Consider the following 17,705-nt stretch of genomic DNA (forward strand, 5'->3'; position numbering starts at 1 on the left):
CTTTGGAATCCCTCCCTGACAAGCTGGCAGCCAGGGCAAGCATCTCGGGTGGCTTTTGATGGAAAAATGCATGACTCAGTTTTGCTTGTTCAAAAGTGTTTGGCAAAGCACTCAGAATGGTCACTGTTAATTTATCTGCTCTTGTATTTCCTTCCACTAAGAATCCTGGAAGAGAATCCTGGAAGCAAAGAGTGTGCTCTAATACGTGAAACAAAAGTATTTGTTATTTCTCTGCTGTAAAATCTTAGGCAAACATGAAAGGTAACGATGCAAACATGAAAGGCAATGACACAAACCATCATTATCAACATCCTTTAAGGCTGATCCTTCTATTTTTCCATTCTCCTGGAGTATCCCAGCAGTGCCAGCAGCAGGGGCAGTGTTATCAGCACCACCCGTGTCCCCAGCCTGGGCTGGGATAAGATCAATGTCCTGTCAAAAGCAGTGACAAGGAGCAGAGGGAGGAAGGAGCCGTGTTTTTTGGCCTCCCAGATGTGTAATAACAAGCTCTACCAGCCCTGCAGCCTGTGTCCCAGCCAGGGGATGTTTTCCTCTCTTTGCTGATCCATTAGCTCACGCTGTCACTGCCTGAGCGTGCTGCAAGCAGGATAAACCCCAGCCTGCCTCACTGGGGTTGTTTCTGCTTTACTCACTGGGGATTTGCATAAAATCCCAGGCGTTATTTTGGCAAAAATCCATCCCTCCCACTTGCCATCTCCTCCTGCGCCCACATGGGGTTTTTTGTGATTTAAAAATTCATTTTTGAGGCGAAGCTTTAAGGCAGAGGTGATCCACTGCTGCAGTGGGTGTTTGAGTGGTGCCCCTTGGTTCACCTTTGCCCTGTGTGAAGGTAAATTCTGCCCCAAGTCATGGCACTGCCCTGCCCTTGAGCTTTGCTCAGTATCCTCCTTAAAGCAAGCACTCAGCAGTCAATGATTTCATTTTGACTGCAATAAACTCGCTGAAAGATCCAATTCTGGCCGGATCATCATCGCTTACAAGTTCCAGCTGAGTTTGGGAGTGACTTTAAAGCAGTAAATTAAATGGGAGAAAGGGATAAAATTCTTCCAGCTCTCCTGGCAGGGCTGTGGGCTGTCCCTAATGGCACTGTATGGGACCAAAGCTCCTCCAGCCCCATGATTCTACAGCACAGTACTCGGGAATTTCACTGAACTTCACCTACAGGCAAAATAAAATAACATTATTGCATCCAATAACCCCCAGTTCAAGAGAAGGATGAGCATCCCTGACCAGGATCTCAGCTTGCCCCAGTGACCTGCAGGAAGGGCATCCTCCTGCAGCCTCCCTCCCACCCCAAACCTTCAGCTGCTGCTCTTGGGCCTCTTGGCTTTACAGTAAAACTCTCTGAGAAGGGAACATGGACAGGAGAGGGGACAGGGGAGTGTGGGGAGCCTGTCAGGATTTTGGCAGCACCGGGGTAAAAAAACACCAGATAAAGCATAAAGCACCATGGGCTTGAACATCCACGTGGGTTTCCACTGCTCACACACATCCATCATTGCATTTAATTCATGATTTTCCCAAGCTGCTTAACAGGAATGACCTGTTGGAAGGGGGAAGGTAATTAAAATAGAAAGGAAAAATAGACAGTAAGCATTGAGAAACTTGGGAGGGAATCAGGGTGTTGATTTTACATTTTCATTTGAAAAGAAGAAGGAAAAAAAAAAAAGATACTGGCCAGGCTGCTCTGCTCCCTCGTGCCCTGGGAAAAGCAAAGTCATGAGAGATGCTGGTGCTTTGTGGCTGAAAACCTGAACTGGTTGGGATTTTCCAGGGATGGATATTTTCTTCTGGGGGCAATCTGGTCTAGTGGGAATTGTCCCTACCCATGGCAGGGGAGTGGAACTAGAAGATCTTTAAGGTCCTTTCCAACCCAAATCCTTCTATGATCCTATGCTTTTATTAACTATCAAATATTACTCACTTTCACCAGTATTCTCAGTTAACTTTGTCCTAAAGCTGCATTTTTTTCCAGCAGTGCCCCCAGCCAGAAGCCTAAAAGGTGGGTGAAGCTCCTGGGCCAGGCTTTATTCCCAGGCCAGGCTTTATTCCCATTTATTTAAACCTGCTTCTGCCATGCAGAATGGGAGACACTTTGATCCTTCTGGATCTCCAGGGATGGAATTTCCTTCCTAAACCTGAAGATTCAGCAAAAGAGCTGCTTGAAGGAATGTCACCCTGATTCTTAAGATTTTCTAAAGCCTTCTGAGTTTACATTCTGTTGGAGAACTTTCCCACACAATTTCTATAAACAACATATTGTTTACATTCTTTATGGGGGTGGAGAAACTTGATGTTCTAGTGGTTTGTCCAATGTCTTTGGAGAGGTGGCCCATTCAGTCTCCAATCCAATGTCACCTTTGGGAAGGTATAAAAGGTGGAGTTGGAGAAATAAACCTTCTTTACCTTGCAAATAGCAGTGGCTCACGTCGTGCTTTCACGTGTCCTATAGTGACAAAGGAATACCTGCAGGCCAGCTGAGGTGGTGCCCCTGGTTGAGAATCACTTTTAGGTAAAAAACAAAGTTTCTCCAGGGCTTGGCACTGGCTCCTGAGCTGCTTTCCCTGCAGGGGAATGGCTGGGGAGGGGTCAATGTTTAACCAAGCTGGGAAGGACATCTGTGGGAGCTGCCAGGGAGCTGCCTGGGCTCGGGGTGGTCACGGAGATCCCTCTCCATGCCCAGGGAGGACGTGCCCGAGGGGTTTTCCTGCTCCTCTCCGAGCCCTGGCTCTGCAGGATGGGCCTGAGCTCCTCCAAGGCGCAGCCCAGGGTGGCCCCGGTGCCCAGGCAGGGGGACTGTGCCCAGCCAGGGGCTGTGGCTGCCCTGCTGGGGCTGCCCAGAGAGCCGGGCCAGCCCTGGGGAAAGCCCATCTTCCACCTGGAGCTGCCTCCTCTGCGGGAGACCCGGCACGGGAGAGCCTCTGCAGGTGAGGGACACTGCTGGGACGGCAGCCTGGGCTCGCCGGGCTGGGGCTGTGCTGGCTGCACTGGGCTGGGTGCACCAGCAGCAGCTTTGTGCCAGTTTTGCCATTGCCAGGGTGTTTTAGCTTTGGGAAAACTCATTTTGCCCCTTCCACTGTTTTGGAAAGCGTTGTGCTCAGCAGATCCCGGCTCCTTGCTCTCATCAGCAACCCCATGGTGTTGGAACTCAAAATGTCCCTCAGACATTTTTGGAGGTTCCAGGCCTTGCTCAGAAGCATTTTAGACCCTGGCAGGCAGCTGGAAACAGCTGTGATTTTGAGTTTGAGCCATGGAATGAGTTACCAACTTTGAAGGTGGAGCAAGCAGTCACAAAAGTTTAGATATTATAGTAGAAGTAGTTACAAAGTAGAGGGGAAAAATTTTTAGTATTGTACAGGGGGGTTTTAGCACCTGTACAGGGGGTTTTTACTTTGTACATGGGGGTCAGAAGTTCTAAGATGGAGGAAGGTGGGCTGATCCTGTTCTTCCTCCTTCTTCTTCCTTGCCTCCATGTTCTTGGTGATGTTGGCACTCACAGATTGGTTTAGAGTAGAAAAGCACTTTGTAATATAGGTAGTAGGTATTGGGGGAAAACTATAAACATGTAATACGTAATATATCATAGAAAAGAGAGTAGCAGCCCTGGTGGGGAGAGAAGAAGAAGTGAAGGGACAGAGAAGATGTCAGGGTGTGTGTGTGCCTCTGCCTGAGCTGTGAGCAAACCACAGCAGCCCCAGAAGAAAATCCTTTAGATAATTAGCAATAAACTGCCTTGAGACCGAACAACAAGAGGCTGCAGAGTTTTCTTTGGAAGCACGGGCTGGAGGAGAGACTTTTCCACCACACGAGACCCCAGACCAAGCCCGGTGTTCTCATACCCTGGCACCAGCCCAGCATCACCCTGGCACCCTCCTGTGTCCAGGGGAGCCCTTGTGCACCCCCTGCGACCCCATCACAGCCCTGTCCTGCCCCTGCCCCTGCCAGGCACATCTCTGCCCCGAGCACAGGCAGGTCCCGGGCAGGTAAAGCTCAGCTCTGCAATCAATGGCAGATTTCCAGGGGCAGAGGAAGGCAGAGAGCCTGGCTGTGTGTGCTTCCCCACAAGCAGCCTCCAAACTCCATCCACACCCAAATCCTTCCCAGAGCTCTGCATCCAGCTGGAAGAGGAGGTGCAGCTCTCCACAAGGAGCTGGATGCTGAAAAAATCCTTCCCACAGCTCCCAGGGGAGTGTGGGGAGGAACATCCATGAAAACCAGGGGGGTGTGGGGAAGAGCGAGGTGGAGGGAGGAGGATCTGCACCCCCAGCACTCCCTTCCCTGCTTTTCCATTCCCAAAAATCAATTTTTGACCCACACCAAGCGATGTGAAGCACTGCTGCTTCACCAGAGGCTGGGTATTTCCTCCAGGATCATTCATCAGGTGGCATCAGGAAGCAGTGAAAGCAAATAAAGCTCTGGAATGACAGCAGTGACATTCCCAGAACTGAGGTTTTGAGGAGAATACAGATCAAATTTTGCTGTAGAAGAGCAAGAACAACCAAATGTTTTTGTTCTGGAAAATTATCACTGAGCACTTAACAAATGCTTATTTTAAAAAAGTGTATTTTATTAAAAAATTAATAAATGCAATCTTCCATTACTTTCTATTTTCAGAAGCAAGATGAGTATGCTCAGGAGGACTTGAGTGAAGTATTAACTCGAGCTGCTGTCTAAATAAGCAAAGCCTCCCAGAGAATAGGTTTTATTTGGTTTATGAGGGTTCAGCTTGGCTTATTTTAAATCCAGATTCCCCCAGAGGGGAGGATCTGCTGCTGCTGAAGTGCAAGAGGGAAAAAACAGGAGATCAGGAGCCACAAGGATGCCTTGAACTGGGGCTTGGTGATCTGGGGACAGCCCTCAGCCCCCAGTTCTGTATCTGCAGAGGGTAAGGGCAAATGTCCTACCAGCCCCATGCATGGATAGGATGGGAGGAAAAAATTCAAAGCCACCCCAAACACAAACCATCAAACCTCCTAAGGGAGAAAAAGCTTCCTCTAAGCCATACCCTTCACCAGGACAAGCTTCTCCTAAGTCACAGCCACTTCCCTGTGTCGTGTCCCTGTTCCCATCTCCACAGGCCACCTCCTTCCCTTTTCCTTTCCCCTCAGAAATTCCCTGTGCACCTCCTTGCCTGCAGATACCCTTTTGCTCTAAAAGCTTCAGTTCCACCACGTGTTTCCTGCAGATGAGCTTTGTCTCCAGAGGAGCCTCCTGTGGTGGAAATTTTCCCCTCAGTCTCCCATTCCTGCATGTGTGGAGCAGCCACAGCTTCACTCAGTGGTTAAACATTGCCAGGGCTCTGCAAAACATTCACCTGATGGAGTCACCATCTCCCATAGCCCAGCAGCCTCACAGGAGGAAGAAATTCCTCCCTGTGAGGGTGCCCAGAGAAGCTGTGGCTGCCCCAAGCCTGGAAGTGTCCAAGTGCTCCAAGGATGGGGCTTGGAGCAACCTGGGATAGAGGAAAATGACCCTGAGATTTCTCCTGAGATTTCTCCTGAGAGAAGCAGAAAAAAGAGAATCAAAACAATTCTTACCTCATTCGCTGCTCCTGTTTGTGCCCATGTGGAATGTGTGTGGAGATTGTTCACCCAAGGTGATTGCTTGGTTGGATTTTGGTGATGGTGTTTAGATTCGCTGACAAGTTGGATCCACGTACCCAGGTTTTCTAGTTAGTTAGCTAGTTAGTGATAGTTCTTTTGAGTGTAATATAGTTGTAGTATAATATAGTTTAATAAAATAATTAATTAGCCTTCTGAAATCATTGGAGTTCAGCCTTCATCCTTCCCTGGCGTTGGGGGTCACTTATCCAATATCAGTTCCAACCCAAACCACTCCATGATTCTGTGATTGTCTTCTCTCTCTTCCCCAAGAGCCCAGTCTGGTGATCTGCCATGAGGTTCAAGGAAGTCCCCCATAAACTGACCTCCAAAATACTGCTTTTCTTGTTAAATATGACTATTAAATTTGGCATCAGCTGTACTGCTCTTCCTGCACTTTACCCACAGCTCTCCTCCTGTTACCTCCTCAGCAGCTGCTCAGCCACACCTCACTGAGCTCCACATATAAAATGTCATTTGAGTGCAGCAGGACACTCTTTTGGGGGGATAAACAGATAAACTGCTGTGTGAAAGAATTAATTCCTGCACATGCAAGCATTTATTTGTGCAAGAAATGAACGAAAGGGGCAGTGCTGCCCACCTGAGAGCACCAGCACAGAGGAGACCTGAGCCCAGATCTCAGGCCTCAGAGAAAGCTCTGCCCTAATAACTAACAGGGGGTCACTGGTGTGTGCCACCTTCTTTTGGGCTGATTTCCAGGGCCTGGGAGTGCACCCAGCCCTTTCACTCCTGCTGCTGCTGCAGCCCAGCCCTGCCACAGTCAGTGAAGCAGCAGAGGAATTGCTCAGTTACAGTAAAATGTGGTGACCCCAGATGTGGGAAGAAATGATGATGTCTGGCTTCAGATCTGAAGGCTGAAGGACCTGATTTATTAAAAATATACTATATTACATTAATATCCTATTTAATGAGAAATTATCCTATTCTGCATACTTCTTACTTACCTAACTAATAAACTCATCACTCTGTGCTGAGAGCCCGAGCCACAGCTGGATCCCATTGGTCACTGACCCCAAACCTTCACCAGAATCCAACCCAGCCATCACTGCAGGTGAACAATCTCCACACCACATTCCACATGGGGAAAACAAAGGAGCAGAGATAAAGATTGTTTCCTCTTCTTCTCTCTGTGCTTCTCCTGAGAGACAGAATTATGTCTCTCTGTCCAGAGAATGTGAATGTCACACTCAGTCCCACCAAAAAATAACAATAATCAAATCTCAGGGGCTGAGCAGCAGGAGGAGACCCAAACTGCTGCCTGGGCCTGACTTTACCAGTGGGAAGGCAGCAGAGATCAGGGATTTCTTGGCCATGTGATGGTTACAGGGCGTGGAGAGAAGGGAAGAGTCCCCTGCCCACCCAAATCCCAGGAGCTGGGAGAGGCCACAGCAGGCACAAGGATGGTGATGGTCATATTTAGAAGCATGAGGAGTGGTTGTAGAGGGAAGCTTGGAGAGGTATTTATTAGAAATCACAGCACACCAAATTTACTCCTGCAGCCAATAGAACATTCCACAGGAATACACAGGATTTCAGTGGGACACTGAAGCCAACTAAAAACCAGGGCACCAAGCTATTGCTGAGTGCACCCAAAAGTAACTTGATCCACTTCTTTAACCTTTAAGGGCCCCTCTCTTGGAACACCTTGCCAGGAAAGGATGAGACCAGCATCATCAAGCAGCACCCGCCTCGAAGGCCTCAAGTAAGGAGAGTCTGGAAGCTCCCTGGGAGCTGCTCTGACCGACCCCTCCCCGTGGGCTGTTTGGGGACAGGGCCACGTGTCACAGCACCACGGTGGGGGAAGCAAATCCCCTACAGCAGCACAAGGGGAAGTCCTACTTTTGGGTGATCCCGAGTGCTCTGGAGACACCCAGCAAGGACACGTGTCCCAGTGAGGGACACAGAGCCACCTCTGCTGGGATGTCCCACTGTCCCTGGGGGGTTCCTGCAGCCAAATCCTGGTGCTGCCATGGGGACAGTGTGGCCAAGACAGAGAGCCTGTGGTAACTCAAAATGTCTCTCAGACATTTTTAGAGGTTCCAGGCCTTGGTCAGAAGCAGTCTAGAACCCAGCAGGCAGCTGAAAAACAGCAGTGATTTTGAGTTTGAGCCATGGAATGAGTTACCAACTTTGGAGGTGGAACAAGCAGTCACAAAGGGTTAGATAGTATAGTAGAAGTAGTTGCAAAGTAGAAGGGAAAATTTTTTAGTATTATACAGGGGGGTTTTAGCACCTGTACAGGGGGGTTTTCACTTTGTACATGGGGGTCAGAAGTTCTAAGATGGAGGAAGGTGGGCTGATCCTGTCCTTCCTCCTTCTTCTTCCTTGCCTCCATGTTCTTGGTGATGTTGGCACTCACAGATTGGTTTAGAGTAGAAAAGCACTTTGTAATATAGGTAGTAGGTATTGGGGGAAAACTATAAACATGTAATACGTAATATATCATATAAAAGATAGCAGCAGCCCTGGGCAGGGGGAGGAAGAAAAAGAGGACAGCAGACAGAGAGGATGTCAGGGTGTGTGTGTGCCTCTGCCTGAGCTGTGACCAAACCACAGCAGCCCCGGAAGAAAATATTTTAGATAACTCACAATAAACTGCCTTGAGATTGAACAACAAGAGCCTGCACAGTTTTTCTTTGGAAGCTCGGGCTGGAGGAGGAATTTCACCACCACACGGGACCCCAGAATAAGGCTGGGGTTCCCACAAGAGCCCTTGGCAGGAAGGATCCAACTTGCATCATGTGGGGCTGGCTTTGGCTCTTCGGGGAAAGGCAGCGGCTTCGGGGCAGAGGTGGTGCAGCAGACAGACAGACAGACAGACAGACCTGCTGTGCACAGGCCATGGTGAAGGACACAGCAAATCCTTCTGGGTTTCAGGCATTGCTGTTCGTGCCCTCTACCTGCCCAAACTCAATTTCCCCATCCTGCACTTCCCAGATCCATTCCACCCCAAAATCCAAACCCTGTGACTCTACCTGACCTTGCAGCCAAGATTTGCCTCCGCACAAGGGCTACCCTCACATAACTAAAGCTCAGAAATATCTTCAAATTTTTATTTCTCCCCCCTGTACTTGGCACTGATGAGGTCACAGCTCAAATCCAGTGTTCATTCATGGGCATTTCTTCCCAATATCCAACCTGAATCTGCTTGGAGCAACCTGGTCTAGTGAAAGGTGTCCCTGCTCATGACAGGGAGTCCTTAAAGTCCTTCCCAACCCAAAAACTTCAGGTTTCAATGATTCTGTGAACAGGAAACCCACTGGAGCAAGAGCCCTCCTTGCTGTATGATCTTTTAAATATAATAAAAATGGAAGAGCCATCAAATGGAGTCACTTAAGCCCACTCCCCTCAGGGCTGAGGCTCTGGGTGACACTGGTGGCTTCGGAGCTCAGAGGTGGCCACCAGCTATGGAATAACTTGTCCCTGGGTTTGGTGGCATGATGCAAGAGTGACATCTGAATTGAGCCCACCTGCATCCTGACATCTGTCATAAGGAATCACAGTTTCCTTCAGAAACCTCTGACCAGCACGGAATTTTTAATTACAGATTTTATTTCCATGACGGCTGCACTCGTGTGTTATTGAGACACTCCTTGTTAACACTCACAAAGGCTCTGTTAATCCTACCCTGTTCTGCTGCTGTTGCTCTTAGAGAGTGTCCACAGCTCCAGCAAAAGCCTTTTCCCTGTGGGAATACCCACAAAGGCAGTGGAACAGGATGATGTGGCCTTCTCAAGGACTTGGAGGATCTTGATAAGTATTTCCAGACAAAAACCTGTGACGTTCACAAAAACCAAAGGGAAAAGTCAATTTTCCAGCCTGGGACAGCCAGAGCTTTACCCAAAATCCCGAAGCTGGGTTGCCCAGAGGGGCAGGGCGGTGAGCTGAGGGCTGTGGGAGCTTTTCTGCCTCCATCCATCCCGGGCTGGTGGCCTCGGTGCCTTCCTGGAGCGATGCCAGCCTGGACCACAGCTTGTGGTGGCACATGCTGCCATCTAGTGCCATTTTCCATTTCATATTTACCTTTGTGGATTTTTTTGATGTTAAGAGACGTGCACTTGGTGTTGGGGACTGGTGGGGAATTCTCCCTTTACATGATGCTGATTTTCCCTCCTGCATTTTCACACGGATGCAAAATGACAGCTCAGGATTCAGCTCAGTGCAGGCAGTCAGACATGTCCCTGCTGAGTCTTTGTTGTTAGGGTTGGGATTAAACGTGTGAGATGGTATTTTTTCTTTGGATTTAGGTGTTTATTAGTTTTTATTTATATTATAGTTTTATAAATTGTGAGGTTTATAGTATTTTATGTTAATAGATTTTAAAAAATGGAGTTGTATCCCTTTTTATAAGGCTTTTTAAGGATAAATTATTTAATTAAAAATGACACTTATTTTATTCTTAACCTAATAACTAATTATTTGTGGTTTGTAATGTGGACTTTTAAATTTAATTATATAATATTACTTAAACTCATGAAGAAGAAGGTGAAGAAGAAGGACTAGTTTCTGTTTTAAAAATTTTATCTTGTTTTATATACATTCTTATATTTCAAAACTTTAAACTCTAACTTTTCTACTATGTGATATTATACACTTTTATTTAAACGATAAACTTATAATCTTAGTTCTATTATTTAATTTTTGGAAGTCTCCACAGCCTCAGGTCAAATGCAGTGTTCTTTTGGGGGCCAGTGCCTGTCAGCACAGAAAATCTAAAATTGTCAGTAGCCAGGGCTCCAACATGTCCCCATTTTTTGGGCATTTGTTGATAATCAAGGAGTTAATGGTGTCTGAAATAAATTATAAATCAGGCGTTACAAAGCCCTGCATGTTGTGCTCTTTAATTTTTATGGAAGCTGCACTGAACTCCCCTCCTAGGAGGGAGCTTTTGGAGGAATCACCACCCCTGAAAGTGTTCAGAAATTGTGTCGAGGTGGCACTTGGGGACACGGTTTAGTGCTGGACCTGGCAGTGCTGGGATAATGGTTGGGCTTGATGGTCTGAGAGGTCTTCTCCAACCTGGAGATTCTATGGAATCCAACCATGGAATGACCCAGCAACACCTCAGAGCTTGGCATCATTTAAGGAGGCATCTTTGCTCCTTAAGATAAAAATCCATGCTCAGAGCAGCCTCTAGAGCAAGTCTCTGCCTGTTTTCACCAGCCAGCAGAACAGGCACTTTGTACCATGCACAGTTTGCAGAGAGATCTTATTTAGGCCAATGTAAAGACTGGCTGGACAGAGGGAATGGTGCTCTAGGTCTCTTCTAATTGGGATCTTTGATGACCTGACAGAATTCTTATGATTAAATTATGACACCTCTGCATGACCCAGTTTTGCCATGAAGCAATCTGAGCTGTGGTTTGGCTTCACTCTGGTTTTGGATGGAGCTTTGGATGCTGCTGGGGCTCAGAGAGAAATACCTGCAGGGATGGAATTACTGCCAAACTGGGGCTTTGCTGCTTGTGCTGTCATGCAAAAGATTTCCCCAGTTTTGGCCACTCCTGAAGGACCAAATGATGCTCATCTCCCTGAGATGCCAAACTCCTTCCTGTATCCCAAGCAGCTGGGCCAGAATTGGAGCTGGAAAAACTTAGGAAGTGTTTAAATGACATGATAGTTTCACATCCAGTTTTATGATCCTGTAGAACGAGCAGTGCTAAATATTATAAATGCTGGACTTGCAGAGGCTTGAAGCTGCCATCCCTCCACAAGCAATCACTCCTGCGAAGCCCTGGAGTCAGCCAGAAGTGGCTGCAAGCCCAAAACCAAAGGTAAGTGCATGAGTTTGTGCCCTTTCACAAGCCATTCCTGGCTGCAGGCTCCTTTCCCTCCCACTCTGGGCACTCCGAAGGGCAGAAGTTGGTACTGAACCACTGGCTGTGCTCCTGTCCCAGGACACTGAGCTGATGTGCTGGCGTGTGGGTGAGAGGATCCAAAATGTGGGGAAAGCTTCCTAACCTCCAGCATGGCAGCTCCCTGGATGAGATGGACCTGCTGAGCCAGGATATTTAATATTTTAGAGGCTGAAAGTATGAGGGGCACGTTTTTAAATGATTTATTTGAGCGCCCATCACTTGCAGTTGGTGGGGAGAAGGGAGAGACCTTCTCGCTCTCCCTGACAGGAATTTGGAGCCAGGTGGGGCTCAGGTTCTGCTCCCAGGGGACAAGGGATGAGAAGAAGTGGCCTCAACTTGTGCCACGAGAGGTTTAGACTGAATTTTAGGGAAAATTCCTTCACTGGAAGCATTGTGGGCATTAGAACAGGCTGCCCAGGGCGGTGATGGAGCCACCATCCCCAGAGGGATTTCAAAGCCATGTGGATGTGGCACTTGGGGACATGGGGCTGTGGTGGCCTTGGCAGTGCTGGGGGGACAGTTGGACTCCATGATCTTAGATCTTTTCCAACCTTAACAATTCTGTAAAGTCTGATTTAAAAGGCTGCAAACACTGTGTGCCACAAACACCCCCTGCAGCCCCAAAAATGCAAAAGCCGTCCTTCCCTTCGGATCATGAGATTGCCTTGGAGAACCGACTCAATGCAGGAACACCTCGGGGGGTAGAAGCACGAATCCATTGTTTTAATGAAGTTTTTTCCCCTCCTGCCCCTGAGCTGTGGCATAAACTGCAAGCACAGTGGAAATCTGTGCTGAATTCCTGCAAGGCAGCCACACAGGGAGAGGCTCGCTGCCTTTACCTCCCCAACACAAACCCGAGGGGTTGGTGAGCTGGTGGCTCTTCCTTTCTCTTTCAGAAAGTGCAGGTGTGTTTATTTGCATTTTTAAATATCTTGTAGGTGCAGGAGAAGAGGGGGCAAAGCCTGAATCCCCTCCCTGGCAGGAGGCAGCACTTGCACAAGCTCCAGATGCTGGACTTGACCCGCAAGCGACGAGAGGTAACGCCAAGGTGGATTTGGGGAGGGGATGGAGACATCTCTCCCATGGACCAGGAGGCTTCAGAAGGTGAAGGAAGCTTTCTCTGAGTCTTTTCAGAGGGCTGGTGGGGAGCATCCCCAGGGCCCCTGTGATCAGCCATTACTGTGATTTTTCCAACACTTTCCCCTCATTTGGCCGTGACTCACGGAGAAACCAAAAATCCCTGTCCCAGTCATGTTCTGTCATGTACCCAGATTCCATTTGCTTGGGTTAAACTACTCGGCTGTGCAATTATTTCCAGGGCCACCCCTCCAATGCTGTGCCACATCGAGCTATTAAAGCGTGTTCGTGCCTCTGCTGCTTGTGTTGACAACTCATTTGTAAACCCAGGCGCAGCTGAAGAGGAATCTCCACAGGGAGGTGAAAATCAATAAGCAGAACATCAAGGAATTCAGCCCCAAAGATGTCCTTGACACTCCCCAGAGAAGTGACAGCACCAGAAGCCCAGACCCCATCCCTGCTGAGCACAGTCAGCGTTTTCCTGAAGATGTCCCTGGTAAGTGGAAGAACTTTCCAAGGCGCTGTAAAACTCACCAGCCCTCCTAAATGTCCTCACAGAAGTTTCCCTGTGGAAGATGTTTCCACTGCTCCATCTCCTGCAGTGATGAGAAGCAGGTTCAGGGGAAAAAAGGCTGTGCTTGCAGGACAAAGCATTCAGAGAGTTCTCTGGGGTAAATGTGACACTCGCTGAAGCTGATCACTTTTTAAGTTGAGGGTTTTTTTCCTCCACTGTCCCTACAGAAGTGGATCTCAGCCACCTCCCCCTCCTGACCTGTGCAAGGCATGGCCCTGTCCTGCTTTGCCTGCACGTGACAACTTTTGGCACAGGCTGGGAATGTTCCACCAAGGCTGAAAGTGCTTAAATCAGTGAAAAGCTCACCTGAAAGTGAACTTTCACCAGGAGGAAGGGGAACAAACCTGTTTTCCTATTCCCTTGTGGCCCTTCACCTCAGCTTGGGGATTCCCTTGAGGATAAAACTGCATTTCCAGACTATCATTTCACCAAGTCCAATCCTGAGTGTGTTACACCTCCCCCTGCCCCTGCCATGGGGTCTGGGCTGACTGGGAGCTCTCAGGATTTTCCTTACATGCCTCCAGTTGTCCATAGCCATTCCCAGCTCAACTCCAGGTGACTGAGCAGCTCTGCAAAACCGTGATTTTTTTTTTTTTTTCTCTCCCCCAGGAAAGACGTGGGGTGGAGACCTCTCCAGGCAGCCTGGCAGGGCTGGACTCTCTCCAGACAGGAGGGGGAAGGTTGACCTGAGGCTCTGCAGGGAGCCACGGACCAGGGATCTGTTCTGGGACTCCTCCAGCACAGAGTCAGAGGAGTGGGAGAGGGAAGAGAAAATTCACCACAAACCCACACTTGTGAGGACCAAGACAGAGAGAGTTTCCCTCTTTGATGACTTTTATGACAGGGATTTCTAGTGGCATGGCTGGGGGTGTGCCAAAGGAACAAACCCCAGATGGATGGGCTGAGGTTGGAGGCATTGCTGGCTGTAAGTGGAATTTCTGTGGGTATGGGCCAGTGAAAAGGACATCTGGAAATGAGGAGCTCACTGATGTGGGGTGAATAAAATCCCTCTGGGTTGTGTGGCTGAATCAAAATATCTGGGGAAGAAAGCCTTGGAACAGTGAAATGGGGGTGGAGAGAGGAGGAGGAGGGGGCTGGGGAGAGTTCTGGGTTAACCCCAAATATCAAATTTCAACTAAAATGAAATGTTTCACTTGCCTTTGAGTTACCGAATCTTCCTGTTTAAATTGGAGTTAACCTTTTCTAAACCACAAACCTCAGTTCAAAATACAAGGTAAAATGATTGATTTAGAAAGTCTTCAAATGACATTTTTTCACATTACTAAAATTCCTCTTTGACTTTTGTGGCTTTTTGTTTTTTTGGTTTGTTTATTTTTTATTTTTTAAAATTTTCTCTCCTCCTCTGTCCCGGACACAGAACTCTGTCCTTCCTTCAGAACTAACCTCCAGATTTATATCTAATCTGAAAAATCTGGCTTTGGTTCACTTTTTTCCCCTGCTCAGGGATTCAGTGCTGGGCAGTGACTGATGGAAATGGAGAAATCTCCATCTTTTCCTGCAGACACTCTCCCAGGGATGCTGATCAAGGCTGCAGCACCTACCAGGGATTTTAACAAGCTGCCCTGTTGCAATCTGACATTTCCAAGTATATTGGAAAAGATGATTATATGAAGGTGTCTGATATATCAAAAATGCTCTTGGAGTTTCCATCTCACTTAAACTGATTTTTTTTATTAAATGCTCTCATTTTTCTTACAAAATAATCTGTTAACTGAGAGGGAACTTCACCCAGTTCTCCTGTATCCTATCTGGTTGTCCCTGGAGGTCAATAAAGGCCACCAGGTTTGTGGATTCAGAGCACTTATAAAAAAGGAGATTTCAGTTAAATATCACAGTTATTTTAACGTGGTAAACTGGCTAAATAAACACGAGGGAGGGAGAGATTTCACCACCAGCCCTGGCCCTGGGGAACAGGCAGCTCTGGCTGCCAGCACCAGTTCTGCCTCTGTGTGCAGCTGCAGAGCTGACAAAGGGCATTAACTCTTCCTTGTGCCTCCTGCTTGTCTCCCTCCCCACTTGGTCTTTCTGGAACTACCAGGGGGAAAAGCATCTTCAGATCAGCTCCTTGCTGCAGGGCAGGGACTCCAGGTGTAGCAAATATCATCACCATCACAGCCACCTTCAGCTGGAAACCTGATCCTTTCCTTTTTCAAGCCAGAACAACAAGATTTAGAGGCAGTTCTGGGTAACCCAGGATGAGCAGGGCTTGGGCAGCTCGGGACAGATAAAGTTTGTCCTGCATCCCTGTCCCAAACCTTGCTCCCTCCCACAAAGCTGTCTTGGTGTGTCTGCACTGCACCCTCAGATTCCTGATTTCTACAGCCAGGAAAAGAGCAGGAGACACATTTTTACGCTCATTTAAGGGAATGAGGCACCACGGCTGACTCACTTGCAGCAGTATTTATCTTTATTGAAAATCCCAAGCAGAGCAGGAGCTGGAAATCACAGTCAAAGCCCTAAATCAAGCTGGAGCCTCCAGCCAAGCTGCCCAGGACTGAGCTGCTCTGTCCTAATTTCACCTCCTTTTGACATCCCTAAATGTATGGCCCATTACAGAATGTCTGCATGCTCCGTGGGGAAAGCTGCACTTTGGAGAAAGCCCACACACCATGTGGGCTTTCAGCAGAAAAACACAAAAACAAAGCCCAGCACAGGGAAGGAAGAAGAAGAGGAATCATTCTAATGAGAAGGAGAGCTGCTCATGGCTAATGAGCCCATGTCTGGAGTGTATGTGTTTTAAAAATGCCCCGAGAACTTTGCTGATAAACACAGCCAGTCTGTGTGAGCTAGAAATACCATGAGAGCTTCGAACTCAGTGTTGAGGGTGTGCTGAAAAGGTCAATGATTTAATGGGCTGGAACAATTAATCTGGCACTTGTCTATACACCTGTTCTCTTAATGATGTGACACATCGTCCTTCTGTGTTCCCATCTGTCAACAATTAAGCTATAATTGGTGGAAATGCAATTTATCTCAGATAGAGCTGATTAGTTTTCCAATAATGGTGTTGCCAGCCTTGGGGAAGAGTGCTGCCCACGGAGAAGTGTCTGTGGACCACTCGATCCATATCAGAGCCTGTGCAGAGAGACTGTCTGAGCATTAATTTATCAATCTGCAGCGTGCAAAATCTGCTCTTACAGAAGGGATAAAATCAGCAAAGCTGCTCCCATCGCAGGGGGAATGGCTGAGGGCAGGGTGAGGTGGGATTAGGGAAGAATTCCTGACTCTGAGGGTGCTGAGAGCCTGGCACAGGGTGCCCAGAGAAGCTGTGGCTGCCCCTGGATCCCTGGAAGTGTCCCAGGCCAGGCTGGACAGAGCTTGGAGCAGCCTGGGATGGTGGAAGGTGTCCCTGCCATGGCAGGGGTTGAAAGTGGCTGAGCTTTAGGGTCCCTTCCAACCCAAACCATTCTGTGGGTCTGTGAAATGCTTCTGGTGCTCAAAATTGTTTGTCTGTGCTGTTCTTGATTTTATTCATTCATCACAACCTGTGGAGAGGCAGGTGGCATCTCATCCTCTGCTCGTGTTTACTGACATCCTTCCAGACACTGGAAATGAAAACATTTCTTTTGTAACTAAAGGTGAAACACAGACTTTTCTCCAAACTACAGAAAATAGGGAAAAAAAAACCCAACCAAGCTCCCACACAGTGTGTTCTGCAACTCAGCAATGGAGACTTTAGTGAGAGGCTCTCAGCTCCCAGCTCCAAATGCTGGAATCCCAGTACAGGCAGCTCTGGAGAGGACACAACTTGCCACTCACCATCTCTGAGCACACAGCTTCAACCCCATCACACCAACCAGAGTCTGTGTTCAGCAGAGCCACTCACTCCCCTGTGCCTCCTCAGCCTAAAAATGTGTTTCTGTGCACCCAAAGCTTCAAGGCAAGGCTGGACCCTATTCCAGGATAGAGGAGTCTCCACACAGGAGCAGTGCTGGGGCACTTGCTCAGCCCAGATTCAGCACCTTCAGAGAGTTCAGACTATCATTTTTCACCAAAATGGCAAAGAATGGAGGTTTTAACACTGTTGATGATGTGGGTAGGGATAGCAGCAAATGGTAGAGCCCAAGAGATGTAGGGCAGATAGATCCCTGCCCCAAAGGACATTAGATCTCCCCAGGGAAATGGTTATAGAATGTTTTTGTCAAGCATGGCCAGAGAAAGGCAAGTTCTTCCAGCTCAGGATTAGCTGAACTGGTTTTGCTGAAATGTTAAATCAAAATGGTAATGCTCAGCCTGAAGTCAGCACCAGCCTGGCAAAATCATTAGCAATTAAATGCAAAATTTATAAGAGGAAATGTCAATGAACTGCACTGCTGTATTTAAAAAAGGAGCTGGGGTTGCTGTAACAGCTCTGTTAGTGCTCTTGAGAAAAAAAAAAAAAAAAAAAAAAATTAATTACACTTAGCAAAGAGAGGTGTTAGGTAAATAAAGCTGAACAAAGCCACACTGTAACTGGATCTCACTGGCTAGTCTGGATTAATGGGATTTTCTAACCTCCCCGGGCTCAGTCCCACCTGGTGCTCAGAGCATTTG

The 17,705-nt window shown here is 47.9% G+C and overlaps 1 protein-coding gene across 1 annotated transcript; it reads left to right on the forward strand.

Annotated features, from left to right (window-relative positions):
- Positions 1–2,410: 2,410 nt before the first annotated feature.
- Positions 2,411–16,008, forward strand: CCDC198 (coiled-coil domain containing 198). The gene is made up of 6 exons (XM_077783845.2): positions 2,411–2,948; positions 7,268–7,344; positions 11,330–11,416; positions 12,439–12,537; positions 12,908–13,073; positions 13,761–16,008. Exons 1-6 carry the CDS (start codon positions 2,759–2,761, stop codon positions 14,003–14,005), a joined length of 864 nt encoding a protein of 287 aa, XP_077639971.1. The 5' UTR covers positions 2,411–2,758; the 3' UTR covers positions 14,006–16,008.
- The last annotated feature ends 1,697 nt before the right edge of the window (positions 16,009–17,705 follow it).

Source organism: Lonchura striata, chromosome 5 (assembly GCF_050655825.1).
Source record: "Lonchura striata isolate lonStrDom1 chromosome 5, ASM5065582v1, whole genome shotgun sequence".
Taxonomy (NCBI): domain Eukaryota; kingdom Metazoa; phylum Chordata; class Aves; order Passeriformes; family Estrildidae; genus Lonchura; species Lonchura striata.